Consider the following 26,714-nt stretch of genomic DNA (forward strand, 5'->3'; position numbering starts at 1 on the left):
CGAGCCTTTATACATAGTGAGCTCACCTTCTCACCAAATTTCTAGCCCGTTTACTAATCTATCTATTAATGACTTAGTTTATGTTTCCTAGTCAGGTGACAGCATTGTCATACCCGGGAGCCGCTTAGGGACTGTCATCTTACTTGGCGCACGTCCTTTGTCACCAGCCAAAAAGTGCATGAGACTCTCTTTTCAAGTGTTATGTCGGATCTACCATGCATAATAGAACCACCTAAAGTATAGCTAACTTACTTACGGACCTCGGCCAGGTAGACGGGCTAGTAGAGTTTAAAAATGGAACGCTATGTGCGGCGCTGCTCCGGCGCATCACTGAACTGTACTGCAGAATGAATTGAGGCATGACAGGACTTGCCGCCAATCAGCGCTAAGCAAAAGCAAGGCACTGGCCCTGAGGCCTGATGGGCCTCCGAATTATGTACTGAGACACACGCCCCCCGTCATTAGAAATCTTCGTCCATATGCGGGCATTATGTCTTTGGCGTTTTAATAATTTGGGCTCCCAGTGGCCGCCAGCCCCACCGTCAACGGGGGCTTTCGCTCCAGTATGGGGAACGGGTCACATAAAGACTCCTCGAGGCCGACAAGTGTGCCTAAGATACGCCAATACTTACGTCATCGTAAGTGTGTTGTTCACGTGTTCCCTTACGTTGACCAAGCATAGCAAGAAACACAGGTCCATAGCGTTGTTACAGCGATCTCACCGGCCACCGGTTTAGCCATCTGTTCAACCCTGATGAAGGCATCGCTCATAGCCGAGCGCTGGATCATGAATGGAGCTGTTCCCGGATCCACGTTTCGTCCGAAATTGATGCAACCGTCAACACCACTGGTTTAACATGGCTATAAAGCTGTTGTCTATCATTAGTATCCTCCAAACATCCCACATCTTTTCTGTAGACATGGAGACATTTTCCGCTCAGCTGTTACCAGAGTATACGCCATCTAAGCCTGCACCTGACTATTCTTCTAAACTACTTCCTGGTGAGAAGTGCATACAAAGATCACCTTGGACGACCCAACGTGGAGACAATGCATCATTTACTTTCCGGGAAAGAGGGATGACCCTCAAACTGATGGACTGTCGTGAAGAGGACCGTCATCCATCCTATGGTCTGGGGAGTACTATTCGAGGAGAAGTTGCACTTGACAATCGCCAGAGAGTTGTAGCTATTGCAGCGAGGGTATGTGGCGTATTGGTGGTCCACCATGTCATTTCTAATATCATCTATTAGCTTGAAGGTCGTGTCTACCTTTCAGGGCAACCAACCCAGGTAGTGAATATTATTTCAAAGGAGCGGACACTATGGGAGAGCTCCACTCTAAATGGACAAACTTGTCCCAGCATCATGCCATTATCAATGTCTTTTCCAACATCCTATCGAGAGCGTGGCCAGGAGCGTCCTTTCCGCTTACCGCCGTCCTTTGAGCTATCGCAACCGCGACGCGTGGCTATAGTTTACACGCTGCAGATCATTGCTACAAAGTCGAGAAGCGTCCCAATGATCGGAAAAAAGCTTTCGAGGCGAGTACGCAGCAGATCCAAATGCATCTCGAAACTGACATCATTGCCATTAGGGAGGTATACATGAACATTCACATCAGGTACCGTCCCCGAGTACGGCCATCAAGGCCAGTCCCAGATTCCTTCAGCGAGGTGAAACAATCTCCTGAGGATTGGATGGAGAACGTTTGGATCACGAAGCCGTCCGTTGATACAGGAAACGAAGCATTCTTGGCACGCTGTCATGTAAGTCCATATCCTCGCGATCGACCATTCAGAAACTGATACTAGTTTATGTTAAGTTCTTCTTTCCTTCCGTCCGTGTATTCACTGCTTCGGAAAAAATACCTTTCCATTTGCGACTAGAGACTTCGCCACTCTTCTTACACAGTCTTGCGAAGCTCTTCCTTCCTCACCAAAATCCCTCGGAAATAGAGGAAGTTTTAAACGTGTTTATACTACGAAAGACTACCGTCAATATTCAAGGCACGTCATTCAGTCACGACCAAGTTCTTGGTCGCGGGGAGATGATGCTGCAATCATCATCTACCTCCAAAGTCGTAATATCAGAATCAGAAGAGCCTGTGATATGGAATTGGAATGGCGACCTTCGGTGTGAAGTTCCCGTCTTAAACACTGGTTTCACTACCAGCCAGGTTAGCACTTCGGTGAGTTAGGGATCTCTTTAAACAGTCTGAAATTGAACTGATGAAATGCTTCTAGGACTACATTGTGCTGTCTTTACTACTCCCCCCTGGTGAATTGAGACCCGACCATTCACTTCAACGCGTTATCCCTATACGACTTGCTACAGAACCATGGATCGATCGCTCGTGAACTCATTTTATCTCATCGCATTGTGTTTTGGCTACTGCACTGTATATATATTCACAACCACATCGTCATCTGCTATATCCTTATCATTCATTATAACTTCTACTTCGTGCTATATTACTAACTTATAGTTTTTTTACAAGTCTAGTACCCAGTGTACCAAGATCACATACATTCATATTCATACTGTACAGATTAGGCGGCCTTCATACCTTATATCATTGATTCTGTTCACGGAACAGTTTAATTATGCTGAATGTATTCTTGATCAAATCTTTCCTGTACCAGTGTTCTATTTTGTGTTCCCCTATCAGGATGTTTGCATTGCAAAGGGGTCCACTTGTAATGAGTTTAAATTTAAAAGGTCCAACATCAGGCCTCAGGCTTCATGCGAATTATATACTCATTTTCATAAGACTTGTCAATATTTGCATAATGCTGTAGCGCCGGTAGATTCAATGGTCGTCGAGTCAACCAAGGAATGGAGCGTGCGTGGGACGTGTCACACTATTGCATCCGCGCAATGACACAGCGGCGATGGTTCGCGGTGTAGTGCTAGTACTACTTGGAGACTTTTGGAGCCAATTCTTTTAATAGTGATGCGTCGACTTCATCGTCATGATGTATCTGATGCTGCGCTCAATTTTTCACTCTTCCCTGCACCACAATGACGGTCTCAAATAAAGTCTACTCGCTAACTCACTCCCAGAAGACACTTACTGCAGCGTTCGCAGCCTCCCCGACATCATCACCTGGGTATCTTGCGAAAACGCTCTATGCAGAGCATCACAAGAAGCCCATATCCTCCGGAGGTTATCTGGAGACGTTCATGGGTGTGCTGCAGCATGGAAGCGCGAGTGAGACACAGCGAATTCCATCTGGTGAACCTACGCAAGCGGATCTCGACCGCGCTGCCGAGTGCGGAAATTTTGGCAGTAGACCAAGTGACCTGTTCTTAAAGGTGAGTTAAGTTAAGTGCGGCAGACGTGTAATCTTGACTCATTGCATGAAAAGATCTACTGTGACGTGCTTGCTACGCTCGATACAAACCCTTGGGCTGGTGTGGTATCGCCCCCCTTGCTGGGTTCTAGAGGTGTCGTGAACCTGAGCATTATTTCCGTGTAATTACATGGTTATCCATTTTCTGATTTGTCTTCCGCTAATGAGTTGAGCAGAATTCCGGATATCATACAGCATCATTATGATTGCATCGTCCGTGCTGAGTCGGAAGTGTTTTTGGCAACGAACTTTTGGCAAGCATCCAAGTCCGCTAGTAAAATATGCGATGCTTTGCTCGAACTCTCGCGCAGAGCGACGAAAAGGGGTAAGAAAGTTGTGGTGAAGATGATGTATGACCGTGCAAATTTAAAGATGCTCACGGAAAGCCACATCATTGTCGACGACGCAGAAATGGCCAGTGATGAAGTAAAGCTCCCCAAGAGGAGCGATATGCCAGGGATCGACTTCGAATTAGTGAATTTTCACCAGTGAGCGTTCTCAGTTGTTTCTCATATGCGAGTTACTATATGATGCATAGACCTGTTTTTGGAACATTCCATTGCAAGTTCATGATCGTGGATCGCAAAATGGCGCTCCTGAACTCGAATAATATTCAAGACCGTCCTAACATGGAGATGATGATCCACTTGGAGGGCCCGATTGTTGACAGTTTGTACGATACTGCTCTCGTCAGTTGGTTCAGACCCATGCACCCACCGCTTCCGTTGCTCAATACCGGGTACCGGCCGCCTAAAGGAGGCTACAAGTTCGGAATGAATAATGAATATGCCACGACTTGGATTCTGGATGGCAGCAAAGGGGCGGAACTTTTTAAGACACTGCAACAGGAGGCCGGCGGCATACACGACGAGACGGGGATAAAGGAGGAAAGGAAGATCCTGCCTCTTCTGGATCTCCAGATGCAGGGGTCCCATTTATCTCCGGCACCTATCAGACAATTACAGAGCATCTCAGTAAGCTATCGTCTCGTTTCACATCCAAGTTCCCTGGTCTGATACCATGCAGATGCCGGGGATCAGCCAGATACGCATACTAGCATACCGTATGAGCCACCAGCGTCGTCTAGAGATGAATACACGCCACATATTCTCCACACACGTCATGGAGAATGTCCCATGGTATTGGTAAACCGTGCACCGAATGGGAGTCCTGGAAATCCCGCCAGTGGCTTGCACAACACGCAGGATGCAGCCTGGCTTGCAGGCTGAAATACGCCCAGAGGAAGGTTTTCATCCAAAGTCCGACTTTAAACTGCAGTCCCCGTGGTTGAAGGCATCTTGAATGCAGTCAGGCGCGGCATCGAATGCACACTGTATATAGACGTGGGCTTCAATGATGGTGGGGAAGCACTTCCTGGACAGGGAGGCACGAATGAGGAAGTATCCAAGACGATGTTCGCACAATTAACTGACGAGGAGAAAGAGAAGCTCAAACTCTATTGGTATACGGGCATGTGCTTCTCCCGCAATGGTGCCTTTCGGTTGCTCACCTGTAATCATTTCAGGTAAGGATCAGATCAAGCCCGTTAATGCATCCGCGCAGAAACGGAACTGTCATGTGTGTCCTATCTTTATTGAAGCTATTGGCAGAACCCTTATCTGACCCCAGGTGAAACTGATGACCATTGATGATTCTGTTGGGATCGTAGGCAACGGCAACCAAGGTATAACTGGTTCTCACCGATGGGCTATTAACTGATACTCATCAAAAAATTTCAGACACGCAGTCTTGGTATCATAGCCAAGAGGTGAACGTTATGGTTGACAACCCTACAGTATGTCAGGAATGGTTTGATGGCGTTCGGAGAAATCAGAACACGCATTTACATGAAGTGGAGAAAGATGGCATATACCGTGATAAGGACGGCAACCCACTTACGGACTCTACTGGCGTTGGGTCGGGATTTCGAGGGGTGGTCAAAGGAATCCAGGGGAGCATCGCGCGGGTTCGTGGAAAGGGTGGGTTTTAGGCATTTCTCTTGAAACCTTGTGTATGGATGATATAGTGTACGACTTAAGTGTCTTGAGTGAGGTGGACACACGTTGGTTGATATTATAAGCGTCTTATCCCTTGTCGGCCGAATGCCCATGTGGGGATATACATATGGCCACACTTCTAAGTGTACAGCCACGAGGTGCATATGATCTTCCTTGGCTTCTTGAGTCGTCCACAACAAAAAATCTTGTTCTACAGCGCCATGAAAGCCCCAGTGTAGCATAATTGTAATATCGGGAACTGCGCCCGGTCCTCGGTAATTGACTTGTTTCAGCATTGAAACATAGCTTCGGGGTTCCCGAAGCGCCCGAACTTAGGTGACCTTCACCGAATCTAATACTCATTTAGCTGTGAACGCCGAAAGGAGTGGGAAGTCAGGGTTAAGTATAGCCAACGACCCGCATGGTGCTCGATGTTCTACATAACATTCGATCCTCGAGAAAGAAAATGACCCTTACGAACTTTGCTAGTGCACTACCATGTCCACTGCAACCAATGTGATTCTCCCCGGGTACCCTATTCCCTCATCACAGGTCCATTCGCCAACGTATACCGCTACTCCTCAGGCTCATGAATACCGTTTAGCTCACAATACGCGTTTAAATCCCAACCGGTCGCCGCGTGAATTTGTAAAGCAAACCAGAAATGGTGGCGTGAGTCTTCGGCTCGCAGGCCAAGATGACCAACTCACGCTTCCTGTCTATGGTTATGGCGCGTCTGTGGAGGGCACCCTCGACGTCCACAAGCGAGATGGTATCACGAGTGTTGAAGTTCAAGTGAGTGGATTAGCCGGATGAATAGGGGTTATTCTGATACAATCTTCTTAGATCGAAGGCACTCTCATGATGGAAGAACTGGCCGAAGGAGGGGCGATGACCTGCAAACTGTTGCTTAACAAGACGATTCTGTGGGTCAGGGACAGAATTTACGAAGCGCCATGCCCGCGTTCACTCCCATTCAATCTCCCTCTTCCAACCACTTTTTCAGATGGCGGAAAAACCTATGTACGTAAACGGTGCGAAGTTTGAACAGCACTTGACGATCACGAGCATAGTCCCTCCCGCCAAGCCACGAGTCCCACCTATCCGGCCTGCCTGGATTTCGCGCGAGGGTAAAGTATAGTATCAGCGCTATTGCTGTGAAACCAAACATCATACCACATGCAGTCAAGTCGTCCTTGTTGGGGGGCGGAGATTGGTGTGTTTCTAGGTGGGATCGTCTTAACCCCTTTTCACGATTTGCAGGACGATTTCGACTCCGTTTGAGTACCTTCCTCGAACTCGTCCATCTTCCCCATTACCATCACCTCTGGTGCCTGGTCAGTGGGGAATAATCGAGACTTCGCAATGGAAGGTTTTTCCGACTTTGATTCACGCAAATCAGGGAGGACACGACATTATGGTAAAGGTTGGTTGATATTGTGAATGAATGTACATATCGATCCTGATAGTTCCTGTGCATCAGTTTTATCTCCCAACCAGTCGAACATTCTGCATGCACGAGCCCATTCCTTTCCACGTTATGTTTTCGTCTTCAGCAATGTCTCTTGCTGCGTTTATGCCTTTGGGACCGATGGTAACCACGTCTCTGAAAACACGGCATACAAAAGTACAGTTGTTGAGGCAGACAACTGTTGATGTTCGGTTTGTTCTTTCAGTGATCTTTGTATGACTGTACTTGATACATTCGCTTTACAGCAACGCTTTGATACTTGGCACCCGCACCGACATCTGGAGAGTCGATTGTATTGGCGAAGGTGCATTCAGGCACGCAGTATGTCACACAGTGCATCTAGCAAAGGATGCTTAATGATTGACGTGGTTCTATAGGGTGACGGTGCACACTGGGTTGCATTCTCGGGAGATATTTATATCTGTCCTGACATCAAAGTCGGAGGCTTCAAAGCGGGCGGTTTTTCCATCAAGGTAGGCACTTGCTTTTACATCTCTGTTAATGGCCTCAGCTGAGACCTATTCATAAAGGATTGTGTAGTCCTAACCATGACTCCGCCCGATCTCTCCAAATCACCTTTCAAGGAACTGCGGCTCACAATTCCTATCCGACTTGCAACAGATCCTTACTCAAGTGGATTTGGCTCTGGCGGGTCTGGTCCCCCATCGATATCTCCTCAGATGGATTTGGGGCTACTCCAGAACTCACCTACGACTCATAATATCATGATTGTGATTTGCAATCAATGTCATTTACATGCCTCACCATAGACTGTTAATTGACGCTGTCGCTAGCCGAGTGACATGTCATTCTTTGCGTCATACACTCCATACACACGTACGTAGGGGTTTTGACGGACTTAAATTTCCAAGATACCGAGCTGATAAGCACATCGCCCATGTACGTCATTACCAAGTCAGGGTTAATGTTGGTTTCCTTTTCATCACATGTCCATCTTGAATAAGTTATTTCTAAACATCTTAGAAACCGCATACTTGAGTTCATCCGAAATCATTCCATAGACCGAAACTTCCGGAACTTCGAATGACATGACATCAAGAAGACCGCCGCGATCGTAGGAAGCGAGCTGACGGGGACCTTCGGCGCAACCGTCAACCCATTGTCATTGCGCCTGTCTACATTTGAAATCGTGACTTAGTCGAGACTGTCGTCCGCTTAACAGTGATACTGAAAGCTTATATTTCAGTGTCGCGGACAGTATTTATGTGAACTCTAGTAAGCCAGTGTGCTTACAGAAATGCAAGTAAATTTTAAATCCTATCGCTACTAGTATAGCGACAAAACGAATAAAGCCAAGTCTAGATCTATCAATTGCAATGAACCCAAAAAACTTAATACCAAATACTCCTCGTCCTATGCGCTGGTAAAACCTCATCCGTCTCAATCCCCTCAGCGCACTCTTCCCCCCTTTGCACTTTTTTGGCCAGATCCCAAAGATAAAAATCAATCAACACACAGCTCGCTTCCCAATCCGATCCACAACTTATCATCTCACTCCTGATACGTTCAACAGCGACGATGCTCGCCGCGCGCAAGCTCATCTCTTCTCTCGATCCAGCTTCTAGGTACGTGCCGGTGCGCAGTTTGTGTTCGAGCGATGAGGGATAGGCGAGGATCCGCAGGTGGTGTAGGATCTGGGGGACGCGGTAATCCGCGAACATCGTAAGAGCGCTTATTTGTGCTCCGCTGAGGCCGGGGAAAATGGGGTGTGGGGTATAGGGGTTTTCGGGGTAGAAAGCTGCCCAGGTTTCTGCTACTAGGATTTGGGGCCGTTTCCAGAAATATACTAGTGAGCATAGACGTTAGTCTTGTGGAATTGATAGATGCAGGTTGGGTGTCATGATTAATATTGACTTGCCTCGTCGTCCGTTGAACATTCGTTCATCTCTAAAACTTGGGAATGAGTCTGTGACGAATTGGACGAGGTCGAGTGCCGTGCCCTGATTCTCATGTCTTCTCTGAAAGGCTTCTAGAAACCCTAGGTATGATCCTCCAAAATGATCCTATAAAGCAATGTACCCATAAACCAGTATGCATATGTGCGCATGGGGAAAAGATTACGTTACAGAGTATAGCACCGACTTCGCGCATGATCGCTAGACGTTCATTGAACAGGGGCATTGATTCGGCAGATTGAGGTGCAGCGCGGAACACATGCGCGATCAGCGAGTCTGGACACAGTGTCTGGGAGGAATAAAATCTAGGGTCGATGATGGGTATACCCTCCTCTAACGCTGACGATCATTGGGTCCAGATTCAGACTCTATAAAAAAAGATGATGATGCATTTGCCCACCTCGATTCAGAGCCGCGACTAAGCTCCAGTATCCAGTGTGAACCGTCATCGTCTCGCTACCCCAACTAGTCCGCCATTCGACGCCGTAACGATCCGGCTGACCTTCCTTTTCCGACCAAAAACTGAAATTCAAAGAAGAGATGAGGAATATCCAGTTCAGACATGCACCCGTGAGTACATCATCGGGGTCATACGGCTCCGGCGGACATATATGCAAGGGGTGCGTGCGCCATGTGCGCGGAGTATAGGACTCGGAAGCCACTTTTTGTAAAATCTGCGCGGATCGGTCAGATACGCGATGCTCTCGAATTATATCAGAGTTTGAACTGACGTATTGTGTGGATTTTTTGACACCGTCATCATTGATTTTGACGATGTTTGTTTGCTGGTGGCGATTATTGTCGATTGAAATGGGTTTCACTCGGACTAGTACTAGTGTCATGAAAACTTACTTCGAGGACAAACTCAGCGCTAGAGACGACTGGGTTGTTTGCATGTATTTTGGGAGATGGAGACGACTCTTCGATGTGTTTTTCATCGAAGATAGGTGAAGTAGATGTTTTATCGGGCGTGGAGAACATCATGATGGTAGTTGTCCAAGCGAGGTTTAACATTTCAAGCGAGAGCAGGCTAATTAAAGCTCGAAGCTTTTAAGCGTCGCTTCCGTGGGTTTCCGTCTACTGCTGAAGAAATGCTGAGTCGGCGATACTGAACTATCTGTATTGCGATTGAAAGGGGGTATCCAGGTCAAGTTTAGAAATTGGAATTGAATTAACCTTTGTGACAGCGCCACAAGGCTTCGACGTATTGCTTATAAATGCCCCGAGCTGCCATAATCAAGACCACTCTTTGTGACTTTTGAAGAAGATTCGTACTCTCCGGGATCCAGTTTTTGTCTTATTTTCAAGAAAATGCGTCGGAATTAAATGGGTCACACGCACCAATATCACCTTGCAGTCGTCATGGACGACCCTTCCTGCTCAAATTGCCAATTTTATTCTCTCACCTGTAATAATCAAAGGGACCACCTATTTCAAGGTATCCCTGAAGCAGTTGAGCGTGGAGTTTGAACGTTTGAACATTCGGGAGATCTCGTATATTACTGGTTCGGTGGGAAGATAAATCCTCATCGATAAATATATTACATTGAATGTCCTACTATACAATACGGCGTGTGCACGGTGACGGATAGAGTACAAGGAAACTAAGCGACACGACCGAGATACATATCAATCCGAAGTCGAGCCTCGGCGTTTTGTTGGAATGGTTTCTTCACCTCGCAACACTTGTTCCCCGTGCTCCTTGACGTCTGATTTACCAAGAGCCTGTAGACAGATAAATAAAGAGAACAATGGAAGACGAGCAAGTGACTGACCGTTCCGCGGATGACCTGAGTGCAAGTGGGCAAGGTAATTAATGAGTAATGAGTGACAAGCGATGGGGATCGCAGTATTATACCTTGGCATAACCTACCGGCGTGTCAGTTCGTATGCCCGAATTGTATCAGAGACACTCACCAAATACTTGTTCTTTGAAGGAAGGGGACTGTTTTTTCTCTGCAGGGATCTCTACCACGTTTATATTGGGGTCATTGCGATCGACCTCGGAGGGATTGCGAATTTGGTCCGCGGGAATACGAGCCCCGTCACCAGGCGAAGTGGAAGCTATGTTTATTAGGTCTACGCGAGGTTGATCGAATGAAAATAGTACCTTGTTGTGGTGCGGTGTTGACCTTGGTTGGTTCAACGACCTTTGAAGGAGGACTGGTATTGTCTTTGGGGGGAGAGGACATGATGGTATAGTGAAGTGGAATCAAATTGTCGATGGCTTTATAGTAGTTCAAATGACATCATTCGTTCATGATTATGTAACATGGCGTAGGAGCAATTATGCTTAAGCTTGGAGATTCGGGGAACAGTCTGTCGAGAATCTGGGTTGTCACGTGCGCAGCACGGAGATATATCTTTTCTGAGTGAAGGTGGATTCTTTTTCATGAACCTATCACATAAAAAGGAGGTTTTGGCGCAATGACTGAGCCTAGTTAAGGTCGATGATCTATACACCGCAAAAATGTTGTCAGCAGGTTTCGAACGAACTCCAAGAGAAACAGATTTTGACTCTGTCGTAGTAACCACATGGCAAAGGCCAGTTAGATGGACCTCTGAGGAAACCGTCCACGAGTCGATGTCAAGGTATGTTCCAATAGAAAAAACCTCGTCAACAAGTTTCGAACCTGCACAATCCAAGAGCAACAGATTTTGATTCTGTTATGGTAACTACATGGCTAAGACCAGTTAGATAAACGTCTGAGGAAACCATCCATGGGTGAATGTCAAGGTGTGTTCCGATAGGAAAAAAGCACATCGTGGGGTAGGTTTCGAACTGCGCGACCTAAGAGAAACAGATTTCGAGTCTGGTAACCGTTTGGCAAACACCATTGAAGATGAACTTCAAGGAACTGTCTATGAGTGGATCATGAAGGCATGTTTGATAGGGAAAAAACCTGGTCGTCGGCAGGTTCGACAGATTTTGATTCTGTTGTGTAATCACCTGGCTAAGACCAGTTAAGATGGACCTCCGAGGAAACCATCCATGAGTAGATCTTCAAGGCCGCCGCCATGTTCCGATAAAAAAACGTGGACGTCGGTAGGTTTCGAACCTCCCCTGGCACAGTCTAAGAGACAGATTTAGATTCTGTTGGCGTAACCACTTTGACCAAGACGAAGTTGAGATGATCCTCGGAGGAAACCGTTTATGAGCAAATCTTCAAGGCGTGTTTTGATAGGAAAAAACAACCTGTGGTTACCAGGTTTCGAACCTGCACAGTCCACGAGAAACAGATTTTGATTCTGCTATGATCACCACTTGTCTAAGACCAGTTAGAATAAACCTGTGATGGAATCGTCCATGGGTCAATGTTAACGTGTCTTCCGATAGAAAAAAAACTTGTCGTCAGCAGGTTTCAAACCTACGCAATCCGCCAGTTAAGATGAACCCCCGACGAAACCGTCCATGAGTCAATGTCAAGGTGGTTTCCGAGAGAGAAAAACTTGTGGTGAGCCGGTTTCAAACCTGCGCAATGCCCGAGGAACAGATTTTGATTCTGTTGTGGTCACCGCTTGACCAGGACCAGTTAAGATGAACCTCGGACGAAACCATCCATGAGTCAATGTCAAGGTGGTTTCCGATAGAAACAAAACTTGTCGTCAGCAGGTCTCGAGCTTGCGTAGTCCAACAGATTTCGACTCTCTTGTGGTATCGACATAGCTAAGACCAGTTACAATGGACCTCTGAGGAAACCATCCATGAGTCAATGTCAAGGTATGTTCCGATAGCAAAACACCTTCTCATCGGCAGGTTTCGAACCTGCGCAATCCAAGAGAAAGAGATTTTGACTCTGGTAACCACTTGGCTAACACCATTGGAGATGACCCTACGAGGAACCGTCCATGAAGGAACCTTCGAGGCGTGTTCTGATAGGAAAAAAAACAACATGTTGGGTGTAGGTTTCGAACCGCCGCCAGCCAAGAGCAACAGATTTTGATTCTGTTGTGGTAACCATTTGGTTAAGATCTGTTATGTAAGATGAACGTCCGACAAAAGCACCTATAAGTGAATGTCGAAGGTGTGTTCACGCATCATAGACCTTATCTATGACTTCTGCACACACCTCTGAGGAATCGCAGAAGTCATAGATAAGGTCTATGATGCATCCGCCCCAAGGGGGTTGGGAGGCTGAATGCCAGTTTGAGAGTGAACCTGGAATTGGACTTCTGTGAAACTTTTCCAAACCAATAGGGATAGGACGGAACCAGTGCACTGTATATTTGTGCAAGACTTTCAAAGGCATAAGTATCTGGAATTTCATGACAAAAACCAACCGTACTGTGGGGTGTAGGCACCACGCGTAGCTGTCAAAGTAAGTGCGCAGTACTACCTCAAGTAAAATTCCATTCTCCGGGTCATCGATGATACCAGCCACGTCATCTATATTAATGCTTGAAGGGAGTTTAGTATAGTGGTTTATGATGACGATTGTTCCCGCGATGCCCTGCAGAACAATCAGCCGGACGGGCGCAGCAACTTGACAGCTGAAGAACATAAATTACCTTCAGGATCGTGAACAACGGATCTTCGGAGGACGTGGGTAGCACGGAGGAATGGTTCACGAGTACCAGGGGGTGTGGTGCGTTGAGTGTATCCAAAGCTCCGGTGGCTGTACACCTGTCGCCTTCTCGTTTGCTGATCTAGATGGTCTTTTTATGAACATCTGATATAAAAACAAAGTGAGACACTGCAGATTTAGAAGCCCGTGACGCCGCAGGCAGTGTCAGCAACGACTTTAGAAACACGGAGGTTGGGAGTGGCGATCTCCGTGGTCGGGTCTGAAGAACTTCCTGACTTTCCTACCATGAGCAGCAGCTCGTAAATAACGCAGATGACATACAAGGGCAGAGGAAGAACAAGAACCAATCATGGGCCAACCTGATTAACTAACTCGGAGGGAGAGGAGTTAGACGCTTCTCCCTTTTGATAGGCCGCTGTGATGGCAGCCGCTGCGTAGCGTACACCGCTTGACAAACCAGCTTTCTCTAAGCCCTCCATCATTGCGTCCAATAGATCATATGTGCTGACTCCGTAGTCAACCGAGGAAGTTATTGTAGATACCATTTCCCGAAGAATGGCTTTTGCATGCCGCTTCAACTCGTCGTTTGTCTCCGGCCCAATGGTCGCTCGTCACGGTGAGAAGAACGCATAGTCATCTAAAATGGTGAGGGTACTCGCGCTAGGATATCGTCGAAAGAGTTTGAAATGACATCACTGTTCGTGATTATGTAACACGGCTGAAACTTTCTGTAGGTTGCTCAACAAGCCATTACTTGAAGATTCGGGCAGCTGCTAAGATGACCGACGCATCCTCCTCGACGAGCTACCCAACGAACATGACGAACCTAACAGATTTACAGTTGCGACAAACTATAACTCAGCTCTCAAATGCAGCCAATAATCCTACAAACCAGTTTCAGCACTACGTATCACCCGCACCCCAACAATCAACATCCAAAGGTTCATTTCATTAACTCATCCATCCAAACTCACTAAACAAACTCGTATTAGCCTACCTTAAAAATGTTCACACTTGGTCAACAACAAATCCGAACAAAGCTACCCGTGCTCGTCATCGCACTGCAAAGACTATCGCACAACCAGTTCCACAACAGATCGTCGCTGCTCCAGTATATCAACCGCCTCCTCAACCAGTCGCACCCGTACAAGTTGCACCTCCCCTCCCCCCAAACCCACCCCGCCATCCACTCCCCGTCGCCTCCCAAGCTCTCCATTCTACATATGCTTCCCGCCTACGCACAGGAACAACCCTCCTTGTACAGCCCGTACTTACCCAGCCCTCTGCAGCAGCCGGAAACACAAGAGCCTCTACCCGCCGTGGAGGCATGATCAACTACGCAGAACCAGGCTCGGGAGACGAGTTCCCAGATGCTGGTGCCATCGAATCCGATGACTCTGATTTTGTCGCTAGTGGAGGCATGAGAACGACTTTGAGAACGCGGAGAATGGGAACTGGCATGTCGGTTTTTCACTCAGGTAGTGGGATGTCCACCCCTCAGCCACAACAACGACGCTCTACACCGATGCAGAACGACAAGGGAGAGTTGGATCAGAGTTACCTAGGTATGATCCCTCCAAGTCGGTTCATCAAAGGAAAACCTGTCGCTCCAACCGCACATGAATATCCGTGCGTACATCTACCACTATCGTGTCTAACAAATAACAACGTACACAGTGCACCCGACATGCTTGAAGCACAAGCACAAACACGCGCCTCTCTAGTCCCTATCCGTGTCGAATTCGAAACAGACACCCTCCGAATACGCGACTGCTTCGTCTGGAACTTGAACGAGACTCTCATCAAACCCGAATCATTCGCTAAAGTATTCTGCGCAGACCTCGATCTCCCCACCGTCCCATGGGTAGAAACAGTCGCAAACCAAATCCGTGCACAGATTGAAGACCACGAAGGCGTTGCTTCCATGGATATAGGCGCAGACCATGCAATCGACTCGAGCTTGGATCCCCATGTTGCGGCTGAAGCGGGCGAGGAGGTTCCCGAGTGTCGTGTTATCTTAAGCGTGTGTTCTTCCTAGTGATGATAATGGATTAGTTGCTTCATTGACGATTACAGATCGACGTGCAGATAGCGACGCATCATTTACTCGACCATATAGAGTGGGATTTGCTTTCGCCTCTGACACCTGAAGCATTTGCGTTACAGCTCTGTACTGAGCTAGGGTTATCAGGAGAGGCGCTGCCGCTCATAGCTCACGCGATCCACGAAGAGCTCATAAAGCACAAGAAGGACGCTATCGAATGGGGCGTCATCGGCGGAGACAAGGAAGCCGAAGGCCTAAAAGACAAAACAGGGCTAGGCATGGGTTGGGGCCGCACCAAAGGCCCCAAAGTCCTCCAAAGCGTCTGGCGCGAATGGACAGAAGCCGAAGAATTCCGAACACGGTTCGAGGTGCTCACAGCAGAGGAGGTAGAGAGGCGAGAAATCGAAAAAGAAAGAGCTAGCAGGTACGGTGTCTTACGCTGCACGCGCTATCTATCCAATCATACTAACCTGGGCAGGCGGTTGCGTCGCGAGACGTCTAAATTCCAGACTACCAGAACTAGACGACGTTGATCTATCTATCTGGGACCTGGATTCTGGATTGCACGATCAAACTCATAATCATAATCACATGAAAAATTACTGTATTTCATTCATAATCGCCATCTGCATTGATGTCGACGCCATCCCCAAGCCATTCCTGTCTTGTCCTTATCGCTTTTTAAAATTGCAGCCGGCCGGCGATCGCTGTCTTCTGGATCCCCGATTCAGTTCTACCCAGTCATTTTATTGACATGGTGTCGTATTCTGGGCATGCATGATAAGACCACGCACCCAGATGTACAGTAAGATCTGATGGAAGTCTCTTCATTTCAGGCTGCTGGCTCCACGAGTGTGGTGCTGGTGCTGCGCATGGGGTGCTGGAAGCAAGTACTGCGCGCGGCGCATACATACTACATTCATGCTTGCCTTCTGGACGTCTTCTCAGGGTGCTGCGTTCTACGCCTTGTCTTGCACGAGTTATTCGACTGCCTCTTCCGTGCGCAGTGCCCATTCCCAAAGAACCCCGCATGAACATTAATATTGAACGATAGCTATGATACGGCCGGACCGTCCAGGACCGCCCCATAACTCTCCGTAGTCCTAGTTTATACTTATCTCGTAACCGTCGCACGTTTCCATCGACATCATGAATCAAAAATCGAAAAAAAAACATGACGTGACACGACTGAGTCATTTCATAAACGTATATCGAATGCGCAGACTGGAAATCCATCACCCCGGTGTACCCATACCCAGAATTCGGGATCTACGTATACGTGTATATGAGGATACCAACCAACCAACCCACTTACATTAAAAGCCCTTTTGGAAGGGAGGACGGGTGGTACCGACGTTAATCGTGATGGCTGTAGCCGCTCAGGCTCGACTCAGTCGATTACATATAGGGCCTGGAGCATAACAACACTCGACATACGCCTAGATTCCAAGTCCTGATCGATCAAAGCCTACGCCCACCGGTAAAAACAAAAGTTTGGGGTAGATAAGGCCCAGGGGGGACCGTATCGCCTCGTCCCACCCCATGGCACCGCAATGAGCCCGATTGATCTGGTACACGCTGCACAGGCTTTCGAATTCGGTAGTACCAGTACTAGTACGTGCCCGGTTTGAGTTGTGCTACTAGGTTTCGGCATTGTATGCCCGATTCAGGCCTCTGGCACTTAACCCTGAATACTTTGAACTCTGGCTCCACGAGCATGTGTTTTCATCTGAAAATTTCGGGTTGGTGTGGCGCGTGCACATGCTGGTGGTGTTTTGACATTCGTCATTTTGAGTGGTATTAATGTTAACATTGCACCCCCCCTACCGTCGGCTCCGACACTATAAAAGTGCTCGGAGAAGTGTAAAAAAATGAGGGCTAAGGCAACATGGACCAGTGAATAGCTAGTAAATTAGCACAGTCTCCCCCATGTAGGACCAGATAGAACACCCGATCGGTACGCTCGCACGCGCATGATTTCAATGATAATCACCACAAAGTGATTTTCGAAAATTACTCATGATGATCATGATATCACACATTGCAATTGAGAACTCGCTCAGAATCACAGGTGCGGTACCACAGATGTATGCAGTGTTCGTCGTCCCAACAACGGACGTGGAGGGAACAAGGTCAGGACCAAGAAAGGCTTCATACCATCGAACGTGTCTTAGAGGCTTCCCGCGAAGTGGCGCATTGTAGAAGCCTCGCCATTCAATGCATCGTAGTACGTTCCGTATTTTCCGAGATGCATAGTGACGCTGCCGATTCTCCTTAAAGGCCTCCAGGGCCAAGACACTTCATTATCGTTTCCCTCTCCGCGTGAACGAGGGGAGCCTTCAGTGTCAGTGGTGGGTGTCCCGAATGTTCCCGAATGTCTTTGTTTCTCCATTGAGAACTCCGAGACGCTTCACGTTCCTCTTCGCGTGGATAGGAGTTCAGGGAGGTCTTCGGTGTGCGGGTGTCCCTCCCGAACGTCGTGTTCGTGCTTGTGTGGTCGTCAATGTGGCACCGAGTCTCCGTCCCCATTAAGAGCTCCGAGATGCCTCATTTCCCTCCTCGCGCGGATCATGACATGACAAGGCCGTCACAGCTGCTGGCAGTCTGACGTTGTGAAATCTGTGGATTGCGCATGTTGATGAGCATGGCTGTAACCACAGGTTTTGCAGTGCTATCGGGACAGTGGCAGCCTACATAGCTTATCCGAGGCTCGCATATAATCAAGATTTTGGCACATGGAAGCTCAGAACTTCAGAAGCACGTCATTAGCTGCCGTCATGAAAAATCGCATCAGTAATTGCCAAATACCAAACAGGCCGAGATACCATTTTTCCGAAACTCAAACGGTACGAAACCATTGTGGTACAGATTCTGAAACGTCAATACCAATGACAAATCCCACCTTCAAAGTAGATCACGACTTGCTCACATGTTGGTGAATTCGTTGTCCCCCCTCTCGTCAACAATAGCAGGCACATAAACGACCTCACTGTCACTGTTACTCCGGGCCTTGCGCTCGGATATATGGAATAGATAAGGTGTGAAGTGAAGTGCGTATGCGTTAAGCGAAACGTGTAAACTCCCAGACATGCCGGTCGTAAATATGTCGTACGGAATGTCAAGGCATACGAAGAGAGCCTTTCGGCATGTGGGGGAGAGTTTTTCGGCATGCGGGGGAGCCTTTCGTATGTCTCCAGAATCCGTGGTCGTCAGTGTCAATATCAATATTGCGCTGTAGATCTCGTTTAAGCCAAGTTCATTTCCGGTCCGTGAGTACAATGCATTTCGGATCTTGGTAGTAGCACATATGGTCTTGGCGTGGATGTTTTTACTTGGAGGAATCTGAGCAAAGGGATGATGTCAAACATTCCCACATGCGTGGCTGTCAACGTTGTGGATGAGTCTAAGTTGAGTCTCCATCTCGTTTGAGAGGGGCCTTCCGGCATGGTCCCGTATTTTCCCAGAACCTGGAGGGGCTGTTATAGACTCCTTGGTCCGGGACGAGTGTCATAGGGTACATGTAATAAAAATTGGAATAATGCGTCAGTAGCACATTGTACGCGGAGGTTTACGTAGATGAACAGGTTCCCGTGGTAGTCCGAATCAACGCTGTCGACTGAACCGGAGTTTGGAATCTCCAAGTGTTTTGAAGGATCCGAGATGGTTTCATTTCCCTCCGTGCGGGGATAGATTCTAGAACGTTCGACCCGGATGATGTGCTGTGTTTCTTTTTGCGTTGCGCATGAATGCCGAGGGTAGGACGGTTGTCAATGTTACCAGAGTGTGAGGAACCGAGAGGGTTCATTTGACTTTGTGCGGGGATAAAACCCGAGGTGCAAGTAGCACATTGTGCTCTATGATCCCGGTATGGACGGCAAATAATCGGGAACTTTGCTGGAATGAATTTGAGATGGTTGTGGCGAGGGTTAAACACATCGTGTCAATACGACAACGATCCAAGCAAGAAGGGAACGAAGAGAGGGTGCGTGATCTCGGCAAACCAACGACTCGGGGTATGCTTCTCTGGATCGATGATAGGGTGTTTGTGCACGTGGCAAAGCGATAAAGGGGTGTCGGCGGACGAGTGACACGTGGTGTCAGCGCTCGTCGGGGTTGAATTTACATATAAAGAAGTTTTCTATGCGGCGAGTGTCACGGGAAACCCGCGGTTATGTAATATATATCGTATATCGTTGGTCGATAGCGAGATGTGGGGTAACCTTTTTATTATATAATAAAAGAGTTTAAGAATATATTTTTTATTGTTCAGCACAGCCACAATTCCACGTTGGACCCCTTGCACGTTGAGTCAACGCCTTCTACCCCGGACTCCGAGCGACCCCCCATTACATACTCTAGCGCCTACTTATACTCTGCCTCATTTTTTCTTCCTTCTTCGTCCTAACCACAATGGAGACTCAAGTACCAGCTCCTCCATCTCACGATAAAGTCGCCCCTCGTCCTTATAAATGTCCTTATCCTCTATGCGGTCGCGCTTTCAGTAGACTCGAACACCAGGCAAGCTATCGTCCTTCTTTCTTTTTTTCATTCTCTAGCGCAACGTGCTGATCTCATATGATCGTCATCTTATAGACTCGTCACATTCGCACTCATACAGGCGAAAAACCCTTTGTCTGCACTTTTCCATCTTGCGAGAAGCGTTTCTCTCGCTCAGACGAACTCACAAGACATTCACGCATTCACAACAACGACAATTCTCTGTCTGGTGCTTCAAATGCCAAAGGTAAACCAAAGGCAAAACAAAATATCTCAATCATAGATGAACACACCGGCCCAGGCATCAATCTACATTCCTTGTCTCGCTCAGACCCTCAAGGAACTTCTATCAGAGTAAAGAAGAAGGCTAGAAGTAGAGCGAACAGCGATGACGAGGTATCTTCCATTTCTCCATTTTATGTAATCAATTTAATTTAATCACTAACCCTCATTATCCTAGGCTGAATCGTATGCCCGACCAACGTCACTTGCCTCTTATGAGCCTTCTCACCCAAGACGCTCTCAAACCCATATCCCAGTCTCATCAAACCCTTCCGCTTTTTCAACTCTGTCAAGTCTAGCAATGGATGAGCTTTATGCACTCGAACGAGAAGAGGCCCTTCGTCGCGCAGAATACGAAGCCCGTCATGCAGAAGCTCTTCGCCGTGCAGAGTATGAAGCCCGGAACGCCGAGGCAATTTACTTCCGCGGACGTACATCAAAAAGTGCTTCCAATTCCCCCGTCCACTCCACAATATCTCTCAAAACTGCACCTAGTGACGGCTATTTCGGTGTATCAAGCACCCGTGATTGGAACGAAGACGAAGACATCAGATCTTCAGACAGATTCATGCGCGCAAAACGAAGAATGAGCGGCCCTGCTTGGCAAATGACTCCTATGTCACAAGACCCCCGCTCCGTCCCTGCACTTCCACCTTACCCCGAAGCTTCTAAACCCCGCACCCTGAACTCAACCCTTCATCCCCCCGCTTATCGTCATCTCGTAACACATGAGGATTCTCCGTCACCTTTGAGTTCCGATTCTGACACTCACGTCGCCGCACAACATCCGCAATCCCGTGCCACATATCCTGGCCCTGCCGAGTTCTCCCCACCCTCAGGCATCAAAGCTACAGAATTTACCTTTACACCAAGTACAAGCCCGTTCCTTGGCCCACTGCGCACCCTCAATCTTCATTCAGCCAACCCATCAAGGGCCCCATCACCCATCTCGCTACCCCCCGTGGATGTGCCTATCAGCCCAATAGACGAACCTATCCGCCAACGCTCCCGTCGTTCCAGCATCGTCAGCAGTCCCCCAACCCGCGGTGCTTTTTTCCCGGCTTCCCGAAAACAAGGTTCAGGTTCATTCGAACCGATTCCACATGTAAGAACATACCCCGGTCAACTTTCTCTCGCTGCCCAAGCCCAAGTTTCCGAGCGAGCCTTACATAACCTCCCGACGCCTCAACTTTCAAGTGGGCCGAGCAGTAGTGGGAGCAGCCCAGGGAGCTCTACGTATCCGTTGGTAGGCAATGGGATGTACAGCTCTAAACCGGTGTTTGAGAGCGGCGCGATAACTACAAGTCCGAGTGGTTCAAGACCGAATTCGCCCCCTCACCCCCACACGAACCACCACCTCGCATATTCCGTCCGGATGGCATTTGGAATGACACCCATCAACGCTAGCCACCCACCCCGAAACACGAGCTGGCCGAATTCGCATCACTTGGGTATGGGTATGAGTACGGGTCTGAAGAACAAAGCTCGGAGTACGACGAATGTGTTTGCGTCGAATTCGGTGCCTGCTTCGAGGAGTAATTCGCCGCCTATTACTTTGCCGCCTTTGAATTTAGGCGCGAGCGAAAGTACGGGCGATAAGGAGGGAGAAGGGGAGGGGGAGGGGCTTCCAATGGATCTGGATGAGGATGAGAGTAGTAGTGATGATGAGGGGACGTTTATGAACACGGGTGGTGGGAAGAGGGAGAAAGTGGAGCTTCCTGGTTTTAAGGAGTTCGAGGCTGCTACGAGGTCTGGGAGGTGATGTCTTTCCTCCTTTCTTACTTTCGGCCGTTTCTTTTCTTTTGCTCGTCGCGTTGGTTGATTCCCCACTGCAAACAATCTATCCACACTCATCCAATATCAATCCACCTCTTAATACCTTATTCCCCTTTTCCTCTCATGATTTCAACAACCCCACATAGAAAGACCCTTGCGAGGGTGTTACATATAGATGCGTACATAGGCTAGGATCAGGTTATCTTGACGTGTAGGAAGTATCTTAGTTAGTGTTTTCGGGTAATTCTCTTTCCTCTTTCCTCTTTCCTCTTCCCATCGCTCTTTCATTCCGATTTTCGTCTATCGATTGTAATCCTCTCGTAATCCTCCTGTTGTTGCTATCTATCTATCTATTTATCGAGTACGCACGTGCGTAACGCACTGTTATATAGTAGTTGTATCTTTCCCTCTTCGAGATCGTGTATGTAGCATTATGCGTTCTGCTCGCCTTCATCATTATGATAGTTGCAATTTTTCGAGGCGATGCAATTGAGATTCGAAACAGCTGTGATCGGACTTTTGGCGCTAATTAGAGGAATAGTGCTTAGCACAAGTTGCTTATCGCATCCACGGAACCAGTGTCGTACCAGTGCTCCTTGCGTACTAATACGGTATGGTACACCACATTAAATTATTAACTAGGGCCGCACTGAATCACAGCGCTCCGCGACTGCAACATCATAATATTGATGATTAGGACTGACCACCCTCGATTTTCGACGCGTTTGATTTTTGATGAAACGACAAGACCACGCACAAGAAAACAGGAACGGGAACGGGGATCATGCGTCGTACCTATAACAAGTTTTGTCCGACGGAGTCGGTAACTGCGCGATCTATCCATGTTGCGAGGAAGGATGCGCTGAAGAGGTTTTATGAGTGTGGGTTTCCGTATTCTAGGTATGTAGTGTGGAGTGGAGTGGAGTGGAGTGGAGTGGAGTGGAGTGATGTGTGATTGGAGCGTTAGTGCACGGTACAGGTGCTGCGCGCGTCCTTCGTGCGTATGTATACGCGCATCACATTAATATTCCTCATCGAAAACTAGACTGTGCATGCCCACTCCACTCCGCTACTCAACCACCCCTCTATGAGTCATGATAACGTCTGACGCCGCCTCCACAGGAAACTAACAGCCCACAAATCATGCGTCAATTACCTCGCCTTCTCAAGACACGACGGTAGATGGCTCGCAAGCGCTGGAGACGATTTCCGCGTGTTACTTTGGGATTTCAGCGAGGAGGACGTGGTGCGTCCGGGGCATGTTTTTACTGGGCCTAGCGTGAGCTTTTTGTGCATGGTTTATGTCACTGGTGCTCATGGTTGCGTGGACAGGGAAATGTACTGGCGCTTGATTTCTCAGCTACGAATCAGTATTTGTACAGGTGAGGATTCGTATCACATCGTGTGTGCAAGGTGTTGTGTTGATGAGCTGTGTAGTGGAGGAGCCGATAATATTACTTTGAAATATGATGTTTCGACGTTGCGGGGGGTTGGTAGGAGTAATGGGAGGGGTTCGTCGTCCTTTGTTAAGCAGTACGAAGATCACGACGTAAGCATCCCACTTTCTTTTCATGAGTCTTGTAATGATGTCGAGGAGCTAGGATAGCGTCCGAGCGCTTACGTGCCATCCATACGAAGACGAGATATTTCTCAGCGCTAGGTACGTCCTACATCCCAAATCGCCCATATCCGAGTCCGAATCGGCATCTTACAGTGAGGATGGAAAACTCGTACTGCATGATGGTCGTGCTGGTGGTGGAATGAGCACGGCGCAGGGGACGCTTCAACATACGGCTTCATTCACAGGCGTGCAACATCATCCTGTCATGGAGCATGTTTTTGCGACGTGCGATGTACATGGGCAGGTTTGTCTCCGGGATACGAGGATGACTTTTGGGCCATTGTCGACACGGTCGAATGGTGGGATCGTGAGAGTGGTATGTTTGTCTCTGGTGCTGTTGCTGTAGATTGATTTACGAGACGGATGATAGTATAACACGAAGTTGTCGAGAAAGTCGGCGAGGTATCTTAGTAATCCGGAAAGCAGCAGTTTGACTTTTGATCGTGATGGTGGGTTCCGGACCACGAGTTGCGTCGTGCTGCTTCATACTCTCTCTAGGAAGTAAATTAGCCGTAACGTTCCTTGTAAGCTTTCCCCCTGCTGTCTTAGCTTTTTCTCTCATCATGCTCTAGCACTATTTCCCGACGATATATGCCCTGTCAGATCCACATCCCCTGGCTATATGCACAGGCCGCAATGCCCCCAATGGAACCCAGATCTCTCCACCTCAACGAACATACACCAATTCATGTACGATGAAAGTACGCCACTTCGTTTCTCCACATCAAGATTGCACGTCAGCTCACTGCGTCTAGTCGGGCGCGTTCGGTGGTCCTGGAATGGATGAAGATGACATGTACGGCGCTGGGTCTGATGATTTCAGGGCCTATGTATGGAAAATTCCTCCTTTGATGACTTTGCAGGGGCTCAGGAAGGAGATCACCTCTTATGACTGGTATACCCGCGAATGGCCGGATACTGTAGGTGAGCGTGTACAGTCATATGTCCGAGCGAGATACCTGACATGCGAGTACTAGCGTTTGCAGAAGGGAAGTGGGAGAGCAGATACGTGCCTTTTGAGATATCGACGCCGTTAGCGAGACTGAATGGTAATCATCCTCAATTTGTTTTAGGGGTTTTATCGCTGATAATCAATTGAAGGGCATAAATCGATCGTGAATGCTGTCGCGATCCATCCGTCCTTGCTGCATGTCGTGACTTCGGGTGTTGAACGCCAAATTATGCTTCATAGCCCTATACCTTCATCACCTGCTGTTCAAAATCTTCTTCCTACTCCACCGACCGTCAGGACGCTTCAACCTCAAGATATAGCAGCACAAAGAACGTTCCTGAGAGCGCTTTTTGGGCCACATCCGACGCTGCGTGAGGAGGTTGAGGAGGAGGAAGGGGAGGATGAGACGATCTCTCTATTTGATCAGTAAGTCTCATTGTCTCAGCATAGGCTCCTTCTAATACTTGACATGGATAGCATCTTGAGAGAAGAGGGTGAAGCAGATGTGTTTACAGTGAGACGTTGGGGAGAAGATTCAGCAGAAGACTCAGAAGATGAAGATGAAGATTCAGAAGAGACCGTGATCGATTAACTTTGATACCTCTCTGATTGCTCCCTATAATTCAGTTCAGGTGATGATGGCAGTGCACTGTGGATAAGCGCCTCGTTCTTGTTCTTGTCACAGCTTATTTCCATTCCGCGATGAAGTCAAAAGGCTGTTCCGGCGCTTTGTGTAGACACGTGCAGTGTGCCTTGTTATCTGGTTCATCACCCTCTAACCCTACCACCATCGTGAATATCGATTTCTGCGCGTGATGCCTGCGTACAACGTAAGGGACTCTAATATCGCACTTCTAGGCTCCGATGTAAGTCTCGGCACCGCTTGGTTGACGCTTTGACTCCTGATTGCATATACAGCTCGAAAGACGCGTCCGCGAACACGCTGGCGCCAAAGAATCAGCTTGGGCGAAAGCTGGTGTCCAACCTGGTTTTCAAATATGGAGAGTAGAAAAGTTCGCGATCGTCGATTGTAGTGACTGGGTGGCACACGAGAAGAAATATGGGACTTTCTATGATGGCGATTCGTACATTGTCTTACATGTGAGTGGCGATGGGACGATACAGTGCGCGAGAGGTTCTGACGTAGATGTGTCCTTCATGCAGACGTACCAGGATGGCAAGGACTCACCGCTCCGATACGATCTGCATTTCTGGCAAGGAGAACATACGACTCTAGATCAAGCTGCCACAGCTGCATTTAAGGCTGCTGAGCTTGAAGAACGTAGGTCATCTATCATATAATCCGAGCACGAATGATGCTCAGAGTACCCATCAGACCTCGGAAGCAAAGTAACGCAATACCGTGAAATCCAAAACTATGAATCCCCTCGATACTTATCCTACTTCCCCCATTTCATGATCTTACATGGAGGCGTTTCGACAGGATGGCATAACATCCTCACTATGTTACCTGAAGATGAAAAGAAGATCTACACGATGGTCACGACGCGTGACAAGGTACTCAAGACACGGTCAGAGGACGGGAAACAACTTATAGTACGTGAAATACCTCTCGAGGGGTTGGCTATGCGCCAGGGGATCGTCTACGTACTCGACAAAGGTCCCCTCTATTGGCAATACAATACGAAGAAGAGTACTGCTTGGGCAAGGTACAAAGCAGCTGAATATATGATGTACTTGGGACAATGGAGGGTTCCTCAAACTAAATTTCAAGTGTTTGGCGAGTGCATTCCTCGAATATATTGTGATTCCGTACGTATTAATGATAACTGTGTAGATGAGGGGACTCCGGATGAAGGAGAGTTCCTTCAAGCAGCGGGAATCACTTCCCCTGTGATGGACATACCGCTACCGCCTAACCAGGGGACACCGATCGATCCCCCGCTGTTATACCGACTGATCGGAGACGTCCATGGCTGGCAGGTCGTCGCTGTCGCTGCACAGAAGACTTCACTTCAGTCTGATGGTGTTTATATCTTGGACGACCATGCATTCCCAGCTGTTTACACCTGGCTAGGGAAGAACGTTCCAGAGCCCCGACGAAGACTTGCGCTGCAGTACGCTCAAAATTACCTGAATGACAAACTTGCCAAGGAGGGAGAGCACGTGCAAGTGGCAACTACTTTGGTGAAGGTTAACGAAGATGTTGAGCCTGCTTCATTCTTGGATGCATTTAATCCGAGAACCATCTGAAGGCCCTCAGTAATTGGATTTGTGACGATGGGATAGTGTACACATAAGTAGTATTACAAGTGT

General features: G+C 48.1%; 9 protein-coding genes across 9 annotated transcripts; 7 read left to right on the forward strand and 2 right to left on the reverse strand.

Moving 5' to 3' along the window:
• Nucleotides 1-398: 398 nt before the first annotated feature.
• On the forward strand, nucleotides 399-2,749 carry BJ212DRAFT_1576281 (uncharacterized protein). Its single transcript, XM_041342154.1, has 6 exons — nucleotides 399-638; nucleotides 695-1,202; nucleotides 1,254-1,543; nucleotides 1,597-1,768; nucleotides 1,825-2,190; nucleotides 2,246-2,749. The coding sequence occupies exons 2-6, from the start codon at nucleotides 858-860 to the stop codon at nucleotides 2,357-2,359; spliced, it is 1,287 nt and encodes a 428-aa protein (XP_041194363.1). The 5' UTR covers nucleotides 399-638; nucleotides 695-857; the 3' UTR covers nucleotides 2,360-2,749.
• A 108-nt stretch (nucleotides 2,750-2,857) lies between these two features.
• BJ212DRAFT_1345885 (uncharacterized protein) lies at nucleotides 2,858-5,461 on the forward strand. Its single transcript, XM_041335324.1, has 9 exons — nucleotides 2,858-3,317; nucleotides 3,371-3,477; nucleotides 3,532-3,843; nucleotides 3,894-4,283; nucleotides 4,413-4,540; nucleotides 4,634-4,825; nucleotides 4,881-4,933; nucleotides 4,985-5,039; nucleotides 5,095-5,461. Exons 1-9 carry the CDS (start codon nucleotides 3,024-3,026, stop codon nucleotides 5,343-5,345), a joined length of 1,782 nt encoding a protein of 593 aa, XP_041194364.1. The 5' UTR covers nucleotides 2,858-3,023; the 3' UTR covers nucleotides 5,346-5,461.
• A 54-nt stretch (nucleotides 5,462-5,515) lies between these two features.
• Nucleotides 5,516-7,661, forward strand: BJ212DRAFT_1345892 (uncharacterized protein). The gene is made up of 10 exons (XM_041335325.1): nucleotides 5,516-5,840; nucleotides 5,957-6,147; nucleotides 6,199-6,375; nucleotides 6,426-6,568; nucleotides 6,616-6,778; nucleotides 6,836-7,014; nucleotides 7,069-7,144; nucleotides 7,201-7,296; nucleotides 7,354-7,480; nucleotides 7,504-7,661. Exons 1-10 carry the CDS (start codon nucleotides 5,774-5,776, stop codon nucleotides 7,542-7,544), a joined length of 1,260 nt encoding a protein of 419 aa, XP_041194365.1. The 5' UTR covers nucleotides 5,516-5,773; the 3' UTR covers nucleotides 7,545-7,661.
• A 370-nt stretch (nucleotides 7,662-8,031) lies between these two features.
• On the reverse strand, nucleotides 8,032-9,897 carry BJ212DRAFT_95238 (uncharacterized protein). Its single transcript, XM_041344432.1, has 6 exons — nucleotides 9,592-9,897; nucleotides 9,471-9,524; nucleotides 9,140-9,413; nucleotides 8,906-9,078; nucleotides 8,703-8,847; nucleotides 8,032-8,630 (listed from the first exon to the last, which is right to left on the reverse strand). Exons 1-6 carry the CDS (start codon nucleotides 9,751-9,753, stop codon nucleotides 8,176-8,178), a joined length of 1,263 nt encoding a protein of 420 aa, XP_041194366.1. The 5' UTR covers nucleotides 9,754-9,897; the 3' UTR covers nucleotides 8,032-8,175.
• Nucleotides 9,898-10,149: 252 nt separating this feature from the next.
• BJ212DRAFT_1345904 (uncharacterized protein) lies at nucleotides 10,150-10,958 on the reverse strand. The gene is made up of 5 exons (XM_041335326.1): nucleotides 10,850-10,958; nucleotides 10,657-10,803; nucleotides 10,598-10,608; nucleotides 10,515-10,529; nucleotides 10,150-10,464 (listed from the first exon to the last, which is right to left on the reverse strand). Exons 1-5 carry the CDS (start codon nucleotides 10,929-10,931, stop codon nucleotides 10,369-10,371), a joined length of 351 nt encoding a protein of 116 aa, XP_041194367.1. The 5' UTR covers nucleotides 10,932-10,958; the 3' UTR covers nucleotides 10,150-10,368.
• A 3,015-nt stretch (nucleotides 10,959-13,973) lies between these two features.
• On the forward strand, nucleotides 13,974-15,946 carry BJ212DRAFT_95301 (uncharacterized protein). The gene is made up of 5 exons (XM_041344435.1): nucleotides 13,974-14,206; nucleotides 14,258-14,894; nucleotides 14,943-15,288; nucleotides 15,342-15,733; nucleotides 15,788-15,946. Exons 1-5 carry the CDS (start codon nucleotides 14,044-14,046, stop codon nucleotides 15,840-15,842), a joined length of 1,593 nt encoding a protein of 530 aa, XP_041194368.1. The 5' UTR covers nucleotides 13,974-14,043; the 3' UTR covers nucleotides 15,843-15,946.
• Nucleotides 15,947-18,678: 2,732 nt separating this feature from the next.
• On the forward strand, nucleotides 18,679-21,850 carry BJ212DRAFT_1497001 (uncharacterized protein; the record flags this gene model as incomplete). Its single annotated transcript, XM_041341542.1, has 4 exons — nucleotides 18,679-19,291; nucleotides 19,903-20,053; nucleotides 20,090-20,202; nucleotides 20,267-21,850. Exons 1-4 carry the CDS (start codon nucleotides 19,166-19,168, stop codon nucleotides 21,848-21,850), a joined length of 1,974 nt encoding a protein of 657 aa, XP_041194369.1. The 5' UTR covers nucleotides 18,679-19,165.
• A 564-nt stretch (nucleotides 21,851-22,414) lies between these two features.
• Nucleotides 22,415-25,141, forward strand: BJ212DRAFT_95637 (WD40 repeat-like protein). Its single transcript, XM_041344446.1, has 14 exons — nucleotides 22,415-22,475; nucleotides 22,525-22,764; nucleotides 22,987-23,143; nucleotides 23,197-23,246; nucleotides 23,302-23,413; nucleotides 23,466-23,524; nucleotides 23,579-23,801; nucleotides 23,856-23,934; nucleotides 23,984-24,009; nucleotides 24,058-24,186; nucleotides 24,241-24,409; nucleotides 24,463-24,534; nucleotides 24,587-24,863; nucleotides 24,915-25,141. Exons 2-14 carry the CDS (start codon nucleotides 22,649-22,651, stop codon nucleotides 25,027-25,029), a joined length of 1,584 nt encoding a protein of 527 aa, XP_041194370.1. The 5' UTR covers nucleotides 22,415-22,475; nucleotides 22,525-22,648; the 3' UTR covers nucleotides 25,030-25,141.
• Nucleotides 25,142-25,252: 111 nt separating this feature from the next.
• BJ212DRAFT_1268989 (uncharacterized protein) lies at nucleotides 25,253-26,651 on the forward strand (the record flags this gene model as incomplete). Its single annotated transcript, XM_041330774.1, has 4 exons — nucleotides 25,253-25,303; nucleotides 25,356-25,538; nucleotides 25,602-25,719; nucleotides 25,774-26,651. 4 exons carry the CDS (start codon nucleotides 25,253-25,255, stop codon nucleotides 26,649-26,651), a joined length of 1,230 nt encoding a protein of 409 aa, XP_041194371.1.
• Nucleotides 26,652-26,714: the final 63 nt, after the last annotated feature.

This window comes from Suillus subaureus, assembly GCF_016647635.1.
Source record: "Suillus subaureus strain MN1 chromosome Unknown BJ212scaffold_11, whole genome shotgun sequence".
Classification (NCBI taxonomy): Eukaryota; Fungi; Basidiomycota; class Agaricomycetes; order Boletales; family Suillaceae; genus Suillus; species Suillus subaureus.